Source organism: Epinephelus fuscoguttatus, linkage group LG15 (genome assembly GCF_011397635.1).
Source record: "Epinephelus fuscoguttatus linkage group LG15, E.fuscoguttatus.final_Chr_v1".
In the NCBI taxonomy this organism is placed as follows: Eukaryota; Metazoa; Chordata; class Actinopteri; order Perciformes; family Serranidae; genus Epinephelus; species Epinephelus fuscoguttatus.
The window spans coordinates 13,517,436-13,538,019 of NC_064766.1; the positions used below are offsets into that span (position 1 = coordinate 13,517,436).

General features: G+C 41.0%; 1 protein-coding gene across 2 annotated transcripts in view; it reads left to right on the forward strand.

Annotated features, from left to right (window-relative positions):
- LOC125901645 (contactin-associated protein-like 4) overlaps positions 1-20,584 on the forward strand; it is a 151,239-nt gene that overhangs the window by 24,476 nt on the left and 106,179 nt on the right. For both annotated transcript variants that reach the window (XM_049597411.1, XM_049597412.1), the window contains exon 2: positions 13,006-13,116. In XM_049597411.1, the coding sequence (XP_049453368.1) occupies positions 13,006-13,116 (111 nt within the window). The remainder of the gene's footprint in view (positions 1-13,005; positions 13,117-20,584) is intronic.

Here is a 20,584-nt window from a genome sequence, read left to right on the forward strand (position 1 = left end):
TTTTATATTTACAGCTGGAATTAGAACTGCTGACAACATGGGATTAGTGAATATGTTTACACGAAAAAACTGGGAGACAAACTGAAATGACGCTTTGTGTTGTGAATGAGGCTGTTTCATGTTTCGATTCATGCACTCATTTCAAGCACATTTTGTTTTATTTAATCAATTCAGTTTGCCTTTCCTGCTCATATTGCAGCATAAATCAGCAAGTTTGTTTTTGATGGATGTCTGTTTTATTGTGGTACAGGAAAAGGCAAGAATTTCTGGGATTTGATAGCAACTACAATCAAAGTCTTCCAGTCGTCCAGTGGGTTCTTTGAATTTTTTCCGTCAACACAGCCTTATTTGTGTGGCGTGTGTTGTAGGTTTCAGTTGTCTTAAGGTCTGTTTAGTGTAAATAACCTACAGATACAGCAGGGTGAGGTAAAATGTGTTAAATCCTTTTTCCGGTGTCAGTTTATATAGCTAAAATAAACTGCATTGTGAGGTCCTTGCAGTTGCAGTGTGTCTGTAGATGGTATATGTGCCATATGCTGGTGTGAAGCCTGCTCAGATTCTCTCATCCTGTGCTATTAATTATGTGTCAAAGCAATGCTAATTAAACTAGGAGAGGAGAGCTCCTGCCATGTCCTTACCTTCAGGGTATTAGTTAGCACAGTACGCTGCTCTGCATTTCAATTAATCAATTAACAAGTCGGGCCACAGGCAGCTTTAGAACAGATACTGGCTCCTGTTGAATAATTCAGCAGTTTTAATCAGCTTGTTCTATCTATCACGGCCAGAATATAAATCCAACATGGTGTATGAATTTAATCAAAAAAACAACAACAGAAAAAGTGAAACTGTTATTTTTGGTTTATTGTTCATCTTTAGAGCTGATGCAGGTTGTCACAGATTCTTTAATGAGGTCATTATTTTTGTTTTTCTCATTAGTTTCAGTCCAGCAACCAGGCAGGCACAATCTCTCATCTGCTGTAGGTGAACCCTGAGCATGTGTGTCAACCACTGTTTGTAATCAATATTTGAATATATTGACAAATGAGATAAATGCGCATATTTGACATAATTACTTTTCTACTGACAACATTTGTGCTTTGCATTTGGTTTTGTGGAAACAGGAAACTGAACACTTTTTAGGGAACATCAGCAATAAAAACTGCAAAACTGTGTATTGAAATCAATGAATTTCAATGGAATTACAGAAGTGAAGTAAATCCCTGCAAAGTTCAAACTTGGTCAGCTTTCTTATGTTTTAAATATATTTTTAGGGCTTGTATTGCCTTTATCATAGACAGCTGAAGAGTGACAGGAAAGGAGGCAAAGAATGGGGATGACCAGAGCAAAGCGCTTGGTTGGATATGAATGTGTGCTGCTGCCAAGGACTCAGTCTATATAGGGTGCATGCACTACCAGATGAGCCAAGGCCACTCCAAAATCAGTCAGCTTTGACAGGCCCCTTCTTCACAGTGTTGAGCTGGAGAGTTCAGCATGGACAGCATTGCAGCTTTTTAGCTGTGTTGCACTTTCCAGTTTCTTTGTGTATAAGCTCTGTGGAAATATAAACTGCTCCAAAAATAAGGAAAATGGTTTACAGAGAATTATGAGGCTGGAGTCAATTGTACTAATACGTCTTACTGTAAACGTCTTGCTCTGTTAGGTCACAAAGTTGAGCTGACCATATTTTCAAACCCCCTAACTGGACATTCATATATGAGCACATATATGCACACACCATAGCCTGTTCTTCAGGCACATCAAACAGCGCCTCATCAGACAAAAAGTTATCCTTTGTGTCCCAGCTGTAGCCTAGAGTCCATGAATCAAAGGCCTTGGTTGTGTTTCACCAGATAGTAGGCAGGTCTCCTCCTGAGCTGCCCCTTTCAGATGGCTGTCACCAGGGTTTGTATCACTGAAGTCAGTTGTAACAGTGTTACTTCCTGCTTGTTGCCACCAGTTATGTTTGGCCATCTTAATATGATCTTTTATATATTTCCAGCGGGCTTGACAGAAAATGTGGGATACTCTTGCAGTATGTGCAGAACATAGCAATTTAACTGAGGGTACTTTACAGCAGTAGGTACTTGCACTGAACAAAAATATAAACGCAACACTTTTGTTTTTGCTCCCATTTTTCATGAGCTGAACTCAAAGATCTAAAACCTTTTCTATATACACACAAAAGACCATTTCCCACAAATATTGTTCACAAATCTGTCTAAATCTGTGTTAGTGAGCACTTCTCCTTTGCCGAGATAATCCATCCCACCTCACAGGTGTGGCATATCAAGATGCTGATTAGACAGCATGAATATTGCACAGGTGTGCCTTAGGCTGGCCACAATAAAAGGCCACTCTGAAATGTGCAGTTTTGCTTTACTGGGGGGGTCTGGAGGGGTCAGAAAACCAGTCAGTATCTGGTGTGACCACCATTTGTCTCACGCAGTGCGACACCTCTCCTTCCCATAGAGTTAATCAGGTTTTTGATTGTGGCCTGTGGACTCAATGGCATGTCCGGTGAGTATGCTGGCCATGCAAGAACTGGGATGTTTTCAGCTTCCAGGAATTGTGTACAATTGTGCATTATCATGCTGCAACATGAGGTGATGGTCGTGGATGAATGGCACAACAATGGGCCTCAGGATCTCGTCACGGTATCTCTGTGCATTCAAAAATACCATCAATAAAATGCACCTGTGTTCATTGTCCGTAACATACACCTGCCCATACCATAACCACATTGCCACTATGGGCCACTTGATCCACAACGTTGACATCAGCAAACCGCTCAACCACACGACGCCACACACGCTGTCTGCCATCTGCCCTGAACAGTGAAAACCGGGATTCATCCGTGAAGAGAACACCTCTCCAATATGCCAGACGCCATCGAATGTGAGCATTTGCCCACTCAAGTCGGTTACGACGATGAACTGCAGTCAGGTCGAGACCCCGATGAGGACGACGAGCATGAGATGGTCTTTTGTGTGTATAGAAAATGTTTTAGATCTTTGAGTTCAGCTCATGAAAAATGGGAGCAAAAACAAAAGTGTTGCGTTTATATTTTTGTTCAGTGTACAAAAGAAGGAGTAAGCCTCGTGCAGCTCTTAGAAAAGACAAACTTTATCTTTCAACTAACTGTTAGCGTACTGATAAGCTCAGTGAGAAAGAGTCCTAAGAGTCATAGCAACAGCCTTCACAACCCTACATTGATTGATTGAATGGAAATACAGACAAATCAGTAATGAATTCAGACACATCATGCATTGTTTATGTTTTTATGTTGGGTTTAAGTAGTAATGAGTGTGACGGCATAAATGTCTATGTAAGCACTGAAAACAAGTGTGATATTACAAGTATTATTTTAACTGTAGAGAAAACCGGGACCATTACAAAGTGAATGTTGAAAACGGGGACATTTTAGTGTTTTAAGAATATTTATTAGGACATATTTGTCGGGACACCCAGCTTCAAACCAAGACAATCCTAAACAAACAGTGATATCTGGTCACTGTAAACTGTTTCAAACACATTTCAAACTGGAAATAGCGTCGGAGGACTGTGTGACCGTGAACGTCACTGCATTATATAAATACATGTGATTTTTGCACTAAGCACCACTATACTGTTGTCGGGTATAAGCCAGCAGTATGTTTATTGGGTTAATTTAGCAGTCTGTAATGATTTGGTACAACAAACGATAATGCCAATGCTAATGCTAGTTTGCTAACTAGCTAACAGCTGCAGTCGTCATTTACGAGTGCACAACGGCCGTATTTGGTTTGACACAACACTACCCTGTCGAAATTCGCGGACTACCCCGATGAGTACATAGTGCACACAGTATACTACATGTTAGTGTACTAACGGAAGTAGGGGAGACCGGGGTAAGATGAGCCACTTTTCATATTCAGGATCACTACATCAAGTTTATTATAGTTTTGTTGCTAACTAATATATGTGCATATATTTCAGGATGTTGTGCATCCCTACAAACAAACAGAATGAGTATGAACATAACTGTTTTTATAATATAGCATGTCCAAAAAAAGTGGTCTCGTGGCACAACTTACCCCTCCCTTCCCCCCACCTCACCTTCTCTCCTCCCCTCTCTCCCTCCCTCCCTGGGTTAAGATATTCCAGTTATACGTACATGTCTGTACTGAATTAAATAAGACGCTTCTTCAAATCCATGTGTATTTTTATTCATAATACACAATTCAACAGGTACCATTCTTTTTTTAAATTATTATTGCATATAACAACTTTAAAACATTTTAACATAGGCCTGAGAATGCCTTAAAGTGTGCTTAGGAAGAGAACCTTACCAGCTGTGTTTTTGGAAAGAAAACACTGAACTAAATCTGTAGACGTGAATCCTAGTTTGGTGTCCTTGCTGACAGGAGGGCCTCCTTCATCCTCTCTAAACTCCTCCCTCCATCTTACTCTCGTTCCATCCACCCCCCTCGCTCCTTCCATCCATATCCCACCTGCCCCTTTACTCAATATCCCACCTGTCCAGGTTGCAGGGGAATACACACTGCTGGGACTCTGAGGTTTGGGGAGTTTTGCGATTACATCGCTTCTTGGGAAGAATCCCTCATCTTTCTTCTTGAAAGTAAAGCTTGGTTAACCATATCCAGCTCTGCCTCTTCTCAGAAACTTATGGCTCAACTTACCCCTGTTCAAATTGCTCAACTTACCCCATAGCTACCATATTGACTTTATTAGCCCCCACAGCTAAAATGGTGCACTTTCATGCTAGCTGCTAGCACAATCCCCATGAAACTTATGATAGACTAAATTCACTTTCATGAGTGAAAAATGCTTTTTTGGACATAAATCTCTAACCCCTTAACCCATGTGGTTCTTACCTTCACAGACTCCATAAAATGATGCCTTCCTCCTAAATATTTGGTCACATGCTCAATTTTATTTATGGTTTCCTAGCAACAAGGGGTGGCTCAACTTACCCCAGTCTCCCCTATGTGATTTGAGACACACCATATGTCACCAAACAATAGATTTGGAGGATGTGTGGATACATTTTGCTGTGCCACTTTCAGGTATGACCATGCCATTACTCAGAAATTAAGGCATCAGGTCTTATTAAGACATTTGTGAATTTTGCTCATACATTTTACATTCATAATTAAGCTATCTGTCAACCTTAAACAATTACTTGATTATTGGTTGACTTTGATATTTAGATAAAAAAAAAAGATTCATTGATTTCGATGATTAATTAAATTGTTTCAGTTGTTGATTTTCTCCGTTTCAGTTCCTGTTTTTTATGGACTAAATGATGAACAATTAACTGTAAAAATAATGGGCAGATTAGTCAGTAATGAAAATAATAGTTAGCCGTAGCTCTAAGTTCTTGAGTACCAAGAATATGCTCTGCTACTTTATCTGATGGAAGATGAAATTGGGGTACACAGATAAAAAAGAAATAGGTCATCCTCATTATGGCAATGAAAGCTCTTGCTCTCTGCACAGACTCATGTTGTGATTTAATAATGTCATTTTTGTGTTAGAACCTTGTTAGTGCAGCTTGAGCTCAAAAGTTGAACTCAACTTGTTAAGACAACGTATTGTGCCACATTAAGTGACATGAATGCACAAAACTATATTAACATATATCTTCACTACTCTCAGGCCTGGATCTCTTCAGGTCAAACTGGAGGTAGAAGTTGTGCGGATTAGTAAAATGAACATTGACGTTTTCTTCTTGAGGATGATTGTTAGTGCTCTGGAGCAAAAACAAGCATGGCTGGAGTCTCATTATCCTGCTTACTGCTACACGCTCTGAATGACTAAACAAGTCGGCCCGGCTCACACTGAGAGGCACTGAACTCTGGGTTTGTGGGGCTTATAGAGCTCTGAAGTGCAGGACCTCCTGTTCACTGCTGTTTGTTGAGGTGATGGATGGAGCTCATCGGTATTCAGGGTCTCCAGCTCTGTCATGGACTCTGTGGGCACTTTGTTATTCAGCAGAACAGTAAAGAAGTGGACAATGCAGGTGAATGAGCTGTGGTCTCCCTCTCTGTCTCTCCTGTGCCAAGTATTAGTCTGCCTATCATGTCCGTGGTGATTAATTGTGCTAGACAGTGCCAAGGCCTCTGCACTCCAGAGATTTTTTTTTTCCTAAATCTTTTGAGACTTTTTACTGCTGTCAGATTCACAGTTTATTCACCCCGAATGATAAAAGTGACACTGTGGTTGGATAGATGAGCTGTGGGAGAAAGGTTTGACACTTTCTCTTCCTCTAAATCCTCCTCAGGTACCAGAAACGATTAAACATTCATTTGATGGGAGGAAATTTTATTGAGATGAAAAGCCATCCCCCATCACTCACATGACAATATAATGGTTTCCAGCACTAGTCGGCGAAGTTCTGCATTACATTTTTTTATTTTTTCATCTGAGAAAGAAGTAGCATCATCTTTTGGCGCGGAGTATTTGATCAGTTAACATTTTCCACCACTGTAGATTTAAGGCAGCAGAATCACATCTTATATGATGGTAAAGACTGAGAAGTCATCTTATCAAGAAACACCTCAATCAACACTTCTCATTTCTTTTTCCTCCTGTAATTACATCTGAAGTGCTCTTACCTCAAAGCAAAACAGGTCTCATTTTTCAAGGTTTATCCTCCGTAATAGGCCTTCTAGTGTCATAGAAATGTTTCGTCTTTTTCTCCTGTAAGTGAACCCCTTAGTACTGCTACTTATTCAGAAATGTCAGCTTTTTTCTTCTGTTAACCTGGATGCCTGAACTGTAAATGCCAGGAGAAAACTGTTTTTCTTTTTCTTTTCTTTTTTTGAGTTTACTCTCAGATGTTGAGGCCGACAGAAAGAGAAAGGAGGTGCGTTTTTTTTTCAAGCAGTTTGTTCCAAGCATGAAGGTGCAGTGGTTTAATATTCAGGAAAGCTCTCTGTCCAACACAGCCAGGGTCAGTGTCGAGGTTCAGTGGCTGCAGAGTCCAGCAGGTACTCAACATTTAGCTCCATTTTCCTCGGAGCTGTCTGTGTTTGTGCTCCACTGGTCACAATGTCAGGCACGTCAGTACTTAAATGCCAAAGCTCAGCTGAGGAAAACCGGACCGGTGTTTTTTAAACTCCTCTCCTCTCTCTCTCTCTCTCTCTTGCTGTTGAGTGTTACCTCAGTGAGGCTGTGCTCTCACCACACATTATCTCCTCAGGGATTACAGCGCTCGGCATTGGAGAGCCGTCCCTCTCATTTCACCTCTTCAGACTACTGTAATTCACCTGCTTTTCACGCTGAGGGCTCCCGCACCACCCACAGTAACAAGTGTCTGCCAGGTCAAAGCCTGCAGGGATAAAGACTTTCAGGAGGAGCTTCAGTGGACCAAAGAGCTGGAGGCCTTCTGATCACGGCTGAGTAGCTACACCGCATTTAAAACAGTGGCATCAAATATGTATGAAGCTCAAAACCACTCTATTACTAATGATAGAACTATTAAAGACCAACTATAAAGAGGAACTGTAAAGCTCAGTCTGTGTAATATGACTGTGCATCAGGATTACTAATGATAACTGCTGTAACAAACTGTCCTGACTCAGTTAATACCAGATCATGTCATTATCAAAGAGAAACTACTCAGAGCCACAAAGTCACTAAAGCCGAGCTGGAGGCGTTCTGATGTTTTCAAGCAGTGCGAGTGAATATTCATAGACTCTAAAACCATCCATATGCATACATGAATCCTTTAAAGGCTCTAAGTATAGCATATTAACATCGGTAAAACAATACCAACGACACTGGTACATAATAAAATTAATAGGGTTGGGAATTTCATTTAACAATATTGATTTATGATGATTTAAAATCATGATACAGGGGGATAATTTGAATTCTAATTGTGTAATGACTAACTACTCTGTAAAAATAACAAACTATAGCAATTAAAGAGAGAATGTGGAAAAATAGGCAAAAAGACAGCCTTTTCTTAAAGGAGAAGTCTGGTATTTGTTTATGATGAAATAGAGTGGTTAAGACCAAAATTGTGACGATTGCTACTTGTCGGAGAATTTGGCTTTCCCCTGCCTAGCTTAACATTGCTGCCTAAGGCCATGTATGAATATGTCCCTAAAACCACCCTTAATGTTCGTTTTCAAAGCCATGAAACTCACCGAGTGGTCAGTGGTGTTATCATTGATGTTCTGACATAACAATCGTAGCAAACTGTGGTTTCCCTGATGATTTAGTGCCGGCTCGACAGGTCTGTGTGCGCTCCTGGAGGAAGAATGAGAACAAACGAAAAAGTTTTGTAATAAGTTTAAACAACTGCACAATGGATTATTTGCTTGTTAACAACCTTCGCAGTACGTTGCCTTTGAACACAACACCAGCCTTTTTCTTCTGCTTCTTCTCTGTGTCCCATTACGTTGCAATGTTTTCCTGCCAGCTGACGACACCCACATAAAGAAGCATTATCGCCATCAAGTGGGCTGGAGTGTATAACGCCTTAAGTGCAACACACACTGCCACCGGCGCGGCACTGTGACCGTCAAATGCCGCCCCTCAACACAGATTGGCAGTGGTGCACAGCAGCACCGTCGACATTTTAGGGTCAAACAAATAATCAAGCGGAAGTTTAGGGTGGGTTTAGGACATATTCACACATGGCCATAGGCAGCAGTGTTAAGCCAGGTAGGGGAAAGCCAAATTCTCCGAAAAGTAGCAATCGTCACAATTTTGGTCTTAACCACTCTATTTCATCATAAGCAACCCAGAAATGGGGCTCAAAGTGCAAATACGGGACTTCTCCTTTGACAGTGCTGAGTATGATGTGAGGTCAAATGGCTTCAGGTGTTGTTGGGCTCTCTCTTCCAATATGCAGGCAGATCGTTAATTATTTGCTAATAGGGCTTGTTTGCAAAGTAGTCTTTTTTCCAAATAAAGCCAGTGATTGCCATGAAAAGTGACTGCAAAAACCATTGTTTCACAACAAATAATGTGATATCCAAAGAAGAGTTACAGCTTCAGTCTTGGCCCCATAATGATCTGCCAACGTTCACGTCCTGTAACAGCTTTTGATGCAAGCAAAGAATAAAGTCTTTGGACGTTATTATCTCAGCCAGGCATTAGCCTGGCGAGGATCATGCATTTGGTTGTGTATATCTGTCTATCTGCTGCTAATCTTACAAACTATTGGACCAATCAGACTCATATTTTCTGTACACATGTATGACTGTATGCTGAAGGACCTTTCATGGTTGTGGTGATTTACAGTTGTTGAAAAACCTATTTAACATAATTGACTGCTGACTCCTCACTCCTCTTAACAAGCCGATGGGGGCCACAAGTTTCAGAAATGGGCTCAGCTATAAACAAAAAACCTTACCATCTGTCGCAGGCCATGTTTTGGCCTTGGTCATGGCACCAGAACGAACATCCATGAAAAAGTTTGGTATCATTTTGAATGAAGCATCTGCAGATTAATTCCATACTCAATATATTATGATCCACAAAAGTCATGCAAGATATGACATGAATGACTCCCATTTTTACTATCTTACTAATATACAGGTACTGGACACCAAGATGGCACCTATTCATTCCAATGGATTTGTGCACCTGGCGTATACACAAAAAAATTCAGATCTAGGGATTACTTCCAAGATGGTATGCATCCCACTGAATATACTTAGTAGTGTTTCTCTTGCTAACCCCACCTGCAAGTTCCCGCTCAGCTCATAGTCTTTACATTGTGATGACATCACAGATTTTTGAATTGCTTTTCTCAGCTTGAGGAATGTTTTACAAATAAAAAGCCACTGTGGCTCAAAAATTCAGAATAAAGGGATTCATAATTGACCTTGTTTGAAGTTTGAGGTGTCCTGTTTTACAGACGTCTCTTTTACAATGGTTGTCTATGGGAAAAATGCTTTATGGGCCACGGCCAATTTTTTCGCTGCAGTACCGTGAGCCGCCATTTGGAGAAATTGGCTGCAAGGCTGAGTGGCTTTCCTGCAGGCCTAGAGTGATCACCTGGCAGAGGTCTGCACTCTACTGTGTGCACTTTTCTACAAATATGGAGATGATAATATGAAGTTGTGTTTACATGACTGCCCCCAAGTGGCAAAAATGTGTCATTGCAGCTTTAACTCACATATCGTCTTTAGGCCAACCAAAACTTCAAGATCTTCAAGGCATTGTAGGAGGTGTAGTCCCCCCCCCCCAGAAATACTTGCATTAGCAATTCCACTGGTGTGAGAAAGGCAGCTCTACCAGTGTCTCATTTGTTAACTGTAGTATCACAATTCATCTTCCAAACAACCTGTGAGGGCCTTTTTACTTAATACCAAAGATTTATCTGTTCGCGATAAATAAGCACTGTTGTAGAATCTGTCTTTTTAAATGGAGTGTTATTCCCTTTTAAAAAGTGAAATCATCAGGCTGTGGTGGATATCGAGAGGCAGATGAAGACCTTGTGCTGTTGAGATGAAGTACACTAATGTTGACAGAGTAATCGAAGCTCAAGCCTTGTTGTTAGAGTTGTGGGCCGGGATCGGACCGCAGCGTGAATCATAGTAATTGGCTCTTATCTCAGCGGTGGAGAACAACATCCATTAACAGAGAGGCTTTAGATGGAGGCAGTGTTAGTTTGGTGTTAGCTTACAGTTTAGAGCTTGAGAGGAAAAGTGTGAATATTTAGTGAGCTGATGTTCAGGAATGTGGGTATATGTGTGACATAAAATTGCAGTGCAGGCTGCATTTCCTCTGTGGGTCTGTTTACTATTGAGTGAAATGTATCTCCAAATGATAAATGATATAGTTATGTTAATACAGCTGTAGTGCCTTTTACAACAAATTTTCGCCTATTTTTGTCATTTTTAAAGAGATTTAAAGGACTGTACAAATAATTATTGGGGTTATTGGGGTTAATTACTTTCATTGGACCACTGACTTAGGTAAAATTTCAATTTCAATCTCCTCACCATCATTCAAAGTAACATATTGAAGTGTTACAATTCAGTAATAATATAATAATATTGCATTTTCAGTTTTTGGCATACCTATGTGTAATATCCATTAAGTACAGTTTGCTTATGGGGTTTCATTGCAATAGAGAAGCCAGTTAAAAGGATAATTACTGCACATTATGTTTAATAAATGGAGTTTTTAATTGCAGCCAGTCATCCATAAACCATTTTAGTGTGAAACATGTGAAGGTTTCTACTGACAACACTGATTTGTCTCAATCAGGATCCAGCCTGTAATGAGCCAGTCAGGACGCCATTTATCTTCACAACATGACATGATTACATCATTCATTCCTCCACATTATTACACAGTTCATTCATCTAATATGGTGCCGTTACAGCTAAAAGACCTGTTTTCACCTGGGGAACATTAAACCTGCTTCTCAATGATTAGACTCCACTCTGCTACTTGTGCCAATATTCAAAGGCTCAATGGGAACGATGATGAAGCTGTGAAAGCATTAGATTTCAGTTTATGGGCATTTGTGTATTGCATTCTCTTATGAAATTACAGTGGATAAATGCTGAAATGCATGATGGTCAAGTTGGATGCCACACTGTATTTTTTGAGTGCAGATCATTTTCACCTCTCAGCATCAGTGAGCTCCCGTCCTGCTGTTAATAATTCAACAGTCTCACACAGGCTAAAAGATGGAGAATAATTACCTCCAGCTGCGTCTGATATTGTGACATCCTCAGCGTAGTTTTGTCGACCTCTGCTCTCTGCTGAGTTTTTCACTCTGCAGAGGAGTTCGGATGCTTCTCACCATCTACTCCTATGATTTTGAGCCATAGCACTGTGTAAACTCATGCTAAGAGAAGAGACATTTCTGCTTCAACCTGCCGTTGTGAACTGCTGAGAGTCTGGAACGTAATGTCAAAGTCTTGTTTTCACTTAGCTGACATTAAACCTGCAGCTCAATGATAAAACTCCACTTCTCCTCAGCTGCGCAGTGATGTCTGTTGAGGCTAAAAAAATGCGATGCTCCTACCCTGTTACTCCTGGCATTTGACTTTTCTGAACCTTTAAGTACTGAATCACTCAGGTGTGTTTTGATATTTTCTGTTGAACCATCTGTACTATTCTCAGCCTCTGGAAAGATGAGTGGATGTTTGGTGAAAATGTCTTATTCCCCAAAATACAACTTTACTCTTTAGGAGCTACCAGATTTTTTCTTTTATGTTACAGAGCATTATGTAATTTGTCAGCTGTAGTAGAGACGTCTAATTTTAGTCACATTTTTAATACAATACACAACATCTGGGGGATCCTATTATGTATGCTGTTGATTGCTTTGGACAAAAACAGATAACCGAGCAATTTAATAATCACGTTATAGAAATTTGCATGTGATTTACATTCGCATCAACATCTGTCGCAGTCTCAACAAGATCATCTGCAAAACAGCATTGTATTCCTTTTGCAGCAACACAATAAAGAGCCAGTGATGAAGAGGGCAAAGGTCAGAGCCAGGCTCTAAACAAAAACGGTGCTTAACACTTACCAAATAAGGCTTGTAATCATAGGTAAACCTGTTTTGATGCTATGGTACCCATCTTTCAAAAGTGCCCTTACAGCGCCTTTGTCAAGTAGTGCCATATAGAGCCATTAGAGCTGCCATATAGCACTATATTGTTTTAAAATTATTGAGCCTGGGGACATTGAATGATGCCAAATAATACTATGGAACAGGGGTGGAGTTATCGCACATAAGTAAAAAGGTATGTTATTTTGATGGAGTACTTTTCATGTTCCTATTTCTAAACTTCTGCTCTTTACTCAAGTATATTTCTGAGCCAGTAATCTACTTTTTACCACACTACATTTGCAATTTATACCTCATGTACAACAAGTTTGCTCTAAATGTGACGATCAAGTGTGAGGGGGAGCGCACTACTGCAAACCAGGTGGCCTGCCTGTTTGTGTTTAGGCATTGGATATGTGTAAAGCCCTAACCTTGTCTGCTTTTTTCTGCTTTGTGTTGGTTGACAGAGGTGTGTGACAGCGCGCTGGTGTCCAATCTGCCACCATCGTCCTTCAGAAGCTCCTCACAGCTGTCCAGCAGTCACGCGCCGGGCTTCGCCAAACTCAACAGGAGAGACGGTGAGGAAGAGTTTCTGCTGCTGAGAGTGACTGAATGAATTATAGGATGGATGATGTGAGATGAGTGGGAACTAACCACTGGATTAAACAGCAGGATTTGGCTGAATATTAGACAATATTGTTTACCTTGTGTGACAATATTCTGGATTCTGTTGCAAATATGGCTGAAGTGCAGCTGGTTTATTGGTTCAAACAGTTACTAATATCAGCTTGTGTCATTTGCAATATGCCTGAATGGCACTTTCCATATAATAATACACGAAAAGATTGGCTATTTCTATATACAGCAGTTATAGGCTATTTCTATATACAGTAGTTATAGGCTACTTAATGCATGTCCCTGGGTGCCCTTCTCTAGGAAATTAGATGAAATGAATTTCAACACGCAGAGCAGAAGATGCAATGTTTACTTTTTCCCAGGCAAAGTTTTGCAATGAGTATGTTAGCCAGTGAAAGAGGAAGCAGGAGGAGGTGTTTTTTTTTCCAGAGAATTTTATTTTTGATGTTATATTTTGTGGTTATGGCTGATAGTGGGGCAGGATCAACAAAGAGAGAAAAATGAATTGCCTAAAGAAGAAGAACAACAACAAAAAGCTAAAAGGGACAATGATGGAACATGGGCGAGAATTGCGGGATGTAAAAAGATTCAAAACTAATCTTGAATTGGCCCTCTTCTTCCGAGCCAGGTATGTAATACCTATTTTATCAATCTCATACATTGCAAGATGTGGTTTTACTTCAAGATATTCATTTACATTGGTGGCTAAAACAAAGCTAGCTAATGCTTTGGCTAACATTTGTTGAATGTAGCTGTAGTATGCTGCATTTGAGTAAGGCACTGCAAAGCTTTCTGTGATCATGAGCATGATGACCAACATGTACCATGCTACAGTAGTAGCAAGATCAAGAACTTTTTTTATATGAGGCAGTTGTGCTCATGGGAAATGTAGTCTTCATCCTGAGGACACTACCGCTATTGTCGACAGGGGGTGCCAAAATCAACACAAAATTAAAGTTCCTTGTCGTTGCTTTAAGAAAAAATGGGGGTGGTTCAAATCTGACTGGAATCATATGGTATGAACCCAGTCCACCAGGACCAGAGCTTAGATCGGTCCAAAAAAATCCAGCCCAACCCCACCTGAGCCCGTGCATGTTCTGTCCAAGCCCGGCCCATCCCTTTAACTTTAATTATGAGACCGAGCCCGGTTTAAACCTTACAGTTTTTTAAGGATACGAACGTGGACAGTGAAAGCTGACTCTCGTCTTTCTTTCCATGGCAAGCCTTCATCATGTGCCTCTTAAGTGTTGAGGCCCCCGTCTTTTTGCTGTCATATACCAGCATTGTGCTGCACTTTGTACACTCAACGAAGCTGACACACACATTGTCACTGTTGACAACTCACATGTGCACAGCTAGTGGCGCCGTCAAGGCCCCCCCCCCAGGTGTGATAAGTAGTTGGTTCCATAGCCTAGGTCTATTATGAGGAGCCCAACCCGTCCGAGCCCGTGGCGGAAAATTATGGCCCAACCCGGCCCACGGGTCGGGTCAGGTCCAGGTCAGGTTCAGGCTCGGGCAGAGAATCTAAACTCTAACCAGGACACCCTGAACCTTGTCACTTTTTAAAATGAAATCTCAGTCTTCCTTTCTAGCCTTTTTTAATGTATAGACAGCATATTTAAAAGATTTATGTCTTCTCATTTGTGCATGAAACAGCCAGCCTGCCTGGGAGTGGCAGGGACTTCTTGCTACTGCTTTAGAGAATTATGCATGCAACTAAATGTGGATTAAGGGTGATCTAAACTACCTCCTGGATCATTTTGTCTGTATGTGATGCTTTTTTAAATTTGAGTACGGTACTCCTGTGTGACTGAGGAGCACTGGAGCTCAGTACAGGAAAGATTTTGTTTAAGCTCAGGACACAAAGAGCAAAATCTAACAAACAGGAAAGTTTTTACTGGATTCACAAAGACTGCTCACCAGTGACTAGTTTAGAGGGAGGCAGAGGTTTGGAATAATTTCTAAGAGGCATGACAAAATAAAAGAGACAACAAGCAATAGCTGCTTTGTCCCATCTTTATTCCCTATAGAGGCTGTATGTATAGAAGTTTTATGCCAGAAGGATAAATGTGAATGGTGTTTGTCCAGTACAAAATAACCCAGCAGGGAGTTCAGTGCTGGATGCTGATGTGAGGCTTTGACATAGTGAAGATCATGGTTTGTTGTTAGTTTCTGGAGGGAGCGGGCTTCACTGCTTTATCCCAACATCAAAGCCCAGAATCAGCTGGGAGTGTGGGATGGGCGTAATCTGAATCTGAATGATTTTCACCACCTGGGAAACGAAAGGAAGCAGAGCCTGCAGTACACTGCTCAGTCCTCAGTTTGTTTGATGATCAGGACTGCAAACAGTGTTTTTACTGCTAAATGCTGAACGTCTGATCTCTTTGTTTGCTGATCTGCATGTGAACAACCAGGCTCTGAAAAGCTGCTCAACATATTTAATGTATTTAATGTCATCTCTTTAACATGCATATCTAACATGTCAAAAACAATACTTCCATTGAAGTTCTTTTTGAAGATGGAGTTGTAATGTTCTCTTTAGCTGTTAGTGTGTTTGTGTTAATTTCCTGTTTTATTTTGAAATCCTGTTGTTTTTGGTTGATGTCTAGTTTTACTTCCTGTCTTTGTTCTTTTCCCGCCTTTTGATCACTTACCTGTGACTGATTTGTAATCACCTTCACCTGTGTATATATACCATGTGTTTTCACCAGCCCTCTGCCAGATTACCATTGTCTCCCAGTGTGTTCATGCCTTCCAGCCCTGTGGATCTAGTTTTGTTTGCCTGTTTTTTTTTGGACTTTGAAGACTTTTGGTATGTTACTCTTGGAATTGCCTTCCTTTGGATTCTGCTTGAATTTTTGAGTAAAGAACTTTCACTCCTCTGCATCTGAGTCGTTTCTTCTGAAACGTGTCAGGAGTGGCATTACCGTCTTTTGACTGATTTGTGTGACTGAAGTTTGCGGGAGGCAAAGAGCAATCAAGCAGAATTGGGGTATTTTTGTGGTTGGAGGTATATGGTGCATGCAAGTTGGGGTAGGATTGGGGGGTAATTGTTGGCAACAGTCATACTCCATGTATGATATAACATATTATCATACAACGATTGGCGTGATATCCCATGAAAAAGCGCACCACAAATGATGTTACATACTTAACGTAAAGTTACAAAAATAATGTAAAGTTACGGAGGTTAGGGTTAGGCAAGTTACTGAGGCTAGGTTTAGAAAAAGAAACATGGTGAGGATGTACTTTAAAATAGCTCAAAGTTCACACAGATCTGAACTCGTGGCTCCAGAGGAAAGTCCTTGGTGAAAGTCTGGATTTTTGTGACCCATCCACCACTCCAACATGCCTCCTTACAAGTGCTTGGGACTGTTTCCTTGTTTACTGGCATCAGTGCAATGGTCACGTTATTGCAGCCTTTCAAAATATGTAGGATATGTACGAATTTGGGTGCACTGCTTTTTGAAGAACAACATACGAAAAATGTGCGAGAAAAGCCTGCCTTGGTGTGGCCTTTGCATGAGTTACCTGAATGAACTGTATTCCACTGTATTCACAACTGGCAAATTTACTTTTGTCGTCTGTACATCTTTTGTGCAGATTAGGGTACATTAATGAATTATTCGTGTTTGCTTTTCGCTCCCGGAGCTTTTCTTGCACTTTGCAGTGGCATGCAGAAAACTCTCAACTCAAGATAACTCATTTTCTAAAGACAGCAAAATAAGCGAAATAATTAACTTATGATTTGAAGCTTTAAAAAAAATGATTGGAAACACAACCATCCTCTGCCTCCATACCTCTCAGCTCTGTGGGGCATTTTATCATCTTTCAGCATATTGTTCTGATTTCACAACTGGCAAATTTACTGTTTTGATTAACTCACTGCTCCCAGCCTCATTCCCAGCTGCAGCAGCTTTCCTTAGTGAAAAAGCTCAGATAAAATCATTGTATGCCACCTGCCCAGCACCAAACAGCAGACTAAAAAAGTTAGAGACTACAGCTGGAGAACATAGTATTTCCCCAGGAGCTGGTGGAGACTAGCCTGAGTGTCAGACTGAAGCTCCCAGAACCTTCAGTCTGACATCGCCTCCATTGAAGGCGATTTACAAAGGGGAGGGAATTTGATTTTTCCCTAACCAATCAGTAGAGATCAACGACTCACCCAGAATCTGACGTCATTAGTATCCATGCCTCGGGGTGCCGAAAACAAGCGAGCATTGCCAGTTTAAAATGTCTCCGTCATCGTGCACGCCCAGCTGCATCGCCGTTAAATCCAGTTTAGCAGCTTCCTTAATTTGGTCCTCCATAAACGCGAGTAGTTGCGAAATACCTTGATAGCACCGTTAATGTGGTCTGTAGGATCTGTAGCGGTCGCCATTGTTGCTATCCTCACCAGTTACCCACCGGCGTACAGCTTGACATCAGCGTGGCGCTGATTGGCGAATCGCTAGACCCGTCCCCACCCCCGGCGTTCATTGGTCCATCCATCGTTTGGACGAGATAAATCGCAAATTCATTGCAGTATGCCAGACCAGAGATGCAAGCCTACTCAGTTGAGTGGACAGGGTCTATGGTCTGGAACCAGGCTAGGTGGAGACCAAAACAGAGCTAATGTGACTTGATAGAAATACTAATGTTGCTCTGTGTCCACTGGATGTGTAAATACTTTTTGGCCATGTTCACCTTATGAATAATAAAACTCAATTCATGCTGGTTTATATTGTATATATTGAGCCTCCAATCATGTCATTACAAAACGGCTTAGCATGTTTTTCAGACCTAGGCTAGGATAGCTGGCAGATTGGATGTACATGCCTCAGACTGCCTGTGCAAAGATTCAGCAGACTTCCTCTCATTAATAATAATCATGTCAACATGAGAAAATGTAGGGATTAGGAGTGAGAGTGTAATGGATGACTGAGCTACTGCTGATGGCATCATAACACAGGTTCACCCATCACTTCACCACTGCATTTTTCAAATAGCTGTTGGTCGATTAGGAGAGCTGTTTGTGGCACATTTCCTCCCCAGCTGTATTATCGGTGCAAAGCCCACACGGTTCCAGCTGTTTGCTGAAGAAATCGATGAATAAATGAACATCTCCGTCTCATTTCCATCTCCTGCTGCTGCCGCTAACACTCTGCCTCCTCCAGTCGGTCTCTGAGGAGCAGCTTTGCTTTCAGTTCATTTACTCACTAAATGAACAGATTATCGGAGCCCTGCACTACCACATACAAGATAAACACAGGTATTCTAAACATAGGCTTTAGCATCCTGGATTTTCTGTCAACAATGGACTGTAATTAAAATTCAATCATTTACTTCACTCATGAGGTTTGTGTATAACCACGTGATGAGTCTCTTGGTGGCTGATTGAGGTTTGTTTTTTTTTACTCTCTGTTTTCTGTTTTCTCCTTTGACATGTTAGCAAGCTGATGCATAATACCATGTGCTGATAAAGACTCAGACTGTGGATTATATTTTAGTAAACTTTCATTATCTGCAGCACCAAAGTGTATTTCACAGGTGTGATATGAATCAGCAGTGTTAGTGCAGCTGGTGTTAATGGAATAAAAAGGTGTCACTGATTAACACAAATGATAGTATTGTGTTATTCCACCATACATTATATTAATGTTAGAGTTAATTTTGTGTTAAAGGGTATGGTGGCTACTCACAGTAATGTGTCAGTCAAATGTACACATTGTCAGTGTAATATTTATAACACGCTCACACAGGGAACACCATACCAACAGCGATGGTGTATATAGGAGCCCTGGTACTTATCTTATATTTCATCAGCGACTGCAATGTTCAAGTGCTAAGTCGGAAGGCAACTGGACTATCTTGATCTTGATTGCCTTTTGAATTGTAAATATTTCAAGAAAATAAGACGTAAGCGACTCAGAAAGCGACAAAATGTCTTTTTGCAGTTGGAAAAAATCACTTGGAAGCTACTCATTTTATTAACTTCCCACTCTAATACTAATGGCACAAGGTCAAGAGCCCAGAAATATACACATGGAGTCCAACACCCCCACCCTACATTCACCTCTACCCTTTTGATAGATGATAACACACTCCTACACAAAGGCCATGTAATTTTGGCTTCACTGAGCACAAATCCTGTATTAAACTTATTGTAATTTATGTTGACTGAGAAAACACTAGGAATCTGCACCTCCTCTTGGCTCTGTTTCCAGCTTTAAAACATCTATTCTGTTATGGGAGACTTTGGCCAATCAAAGGTCATTTCAATGAGATGGCGTTCCGATTGGCTGCTCTACAGATGCAGATGTGCATGCACGTCCCTTTGGTGAAAGCTTGATTTAAATGCAGAGAAAGTTGCTATTCCAGCATTAGCAAATACTGCCTATGCTACAAAGCAACCCAGAAAAGGAAGACAAGCTTTTGAAAAGAGAGTCTGACAATAAATGAAATGAAAACATTTTAGTATCTGCAAAGTATCTAGAGGTGGAGAGAAAATGTTACTAATTAGCCTAGTGCTAACCAGAGTCAAAGCCTCATAGCTGCAGCATCAACAAACACAGACTTTCACCTGAAAGAGTGGTGTTCACGTCCCATAAGATTCTAAAGCAAAACCCTGTTCTTTTTTCCTAACCCTAACCACATGTTTTTGTTCCCTAAATGTAACCACATGCGTTTGTTGTTTAAGTAAAAAAAAAAATGTAATTTTGCTGTGTTGAATCGCCATAGTGCATTGAAAGACACTGTATGTAAACGTTACATTTCCTATCTATATGTCTTGAAAGAAGACAATGCATGTAACAGGCAGAACTTGACACAGTGTCCCAGAACATCACCCAGGGTACTCAGGGTACCTTTCACGTTGTATCTGGATGTGCGCAGTCCATGATGAAACATTAATATGTGACAAGGTCAGAGTGAGAATGTGCTGGGCTGCTTTAGACCACCTCGGCAGCAGCTACGGAGACCAGACAGCCACGACTCTCCGCTGGATCAGGTTTGGCCGTTACGCTGAAGCTAGTGGCCAAATTCGAGCCACTACAGCCAGTAATTAAAGGTCTCCCATGCTGCTGCCAGCTCTCCTCCTGAAGAAGTCCACAGTGGGGAGCAATTAAGGCGAATTGATGGTGGGGTGGCTAACAGTAGCTAGCTAATTCTTATCTCATCTTTGGTCTGATAAACAAAGAGTAAGAGGGCGGGTGAGGAAGAGCTGAGCGAAGGCGCAGTGTGCAACTCTACAATGAAGTAAGATTAATTAATTAATTGAAAAAATAAATAACACTGGGTTACAGTATGACACGTGTGCATATGCTAGTGTTCGTCCGGTGGGAGGGGCTTGGAACAGAGAGGAGAGAGAGGCTGTTTTCTTTCTTTTTTTTTTTGTCCTTTTCCAGATTTTATCCACCACAGCTTTAATCT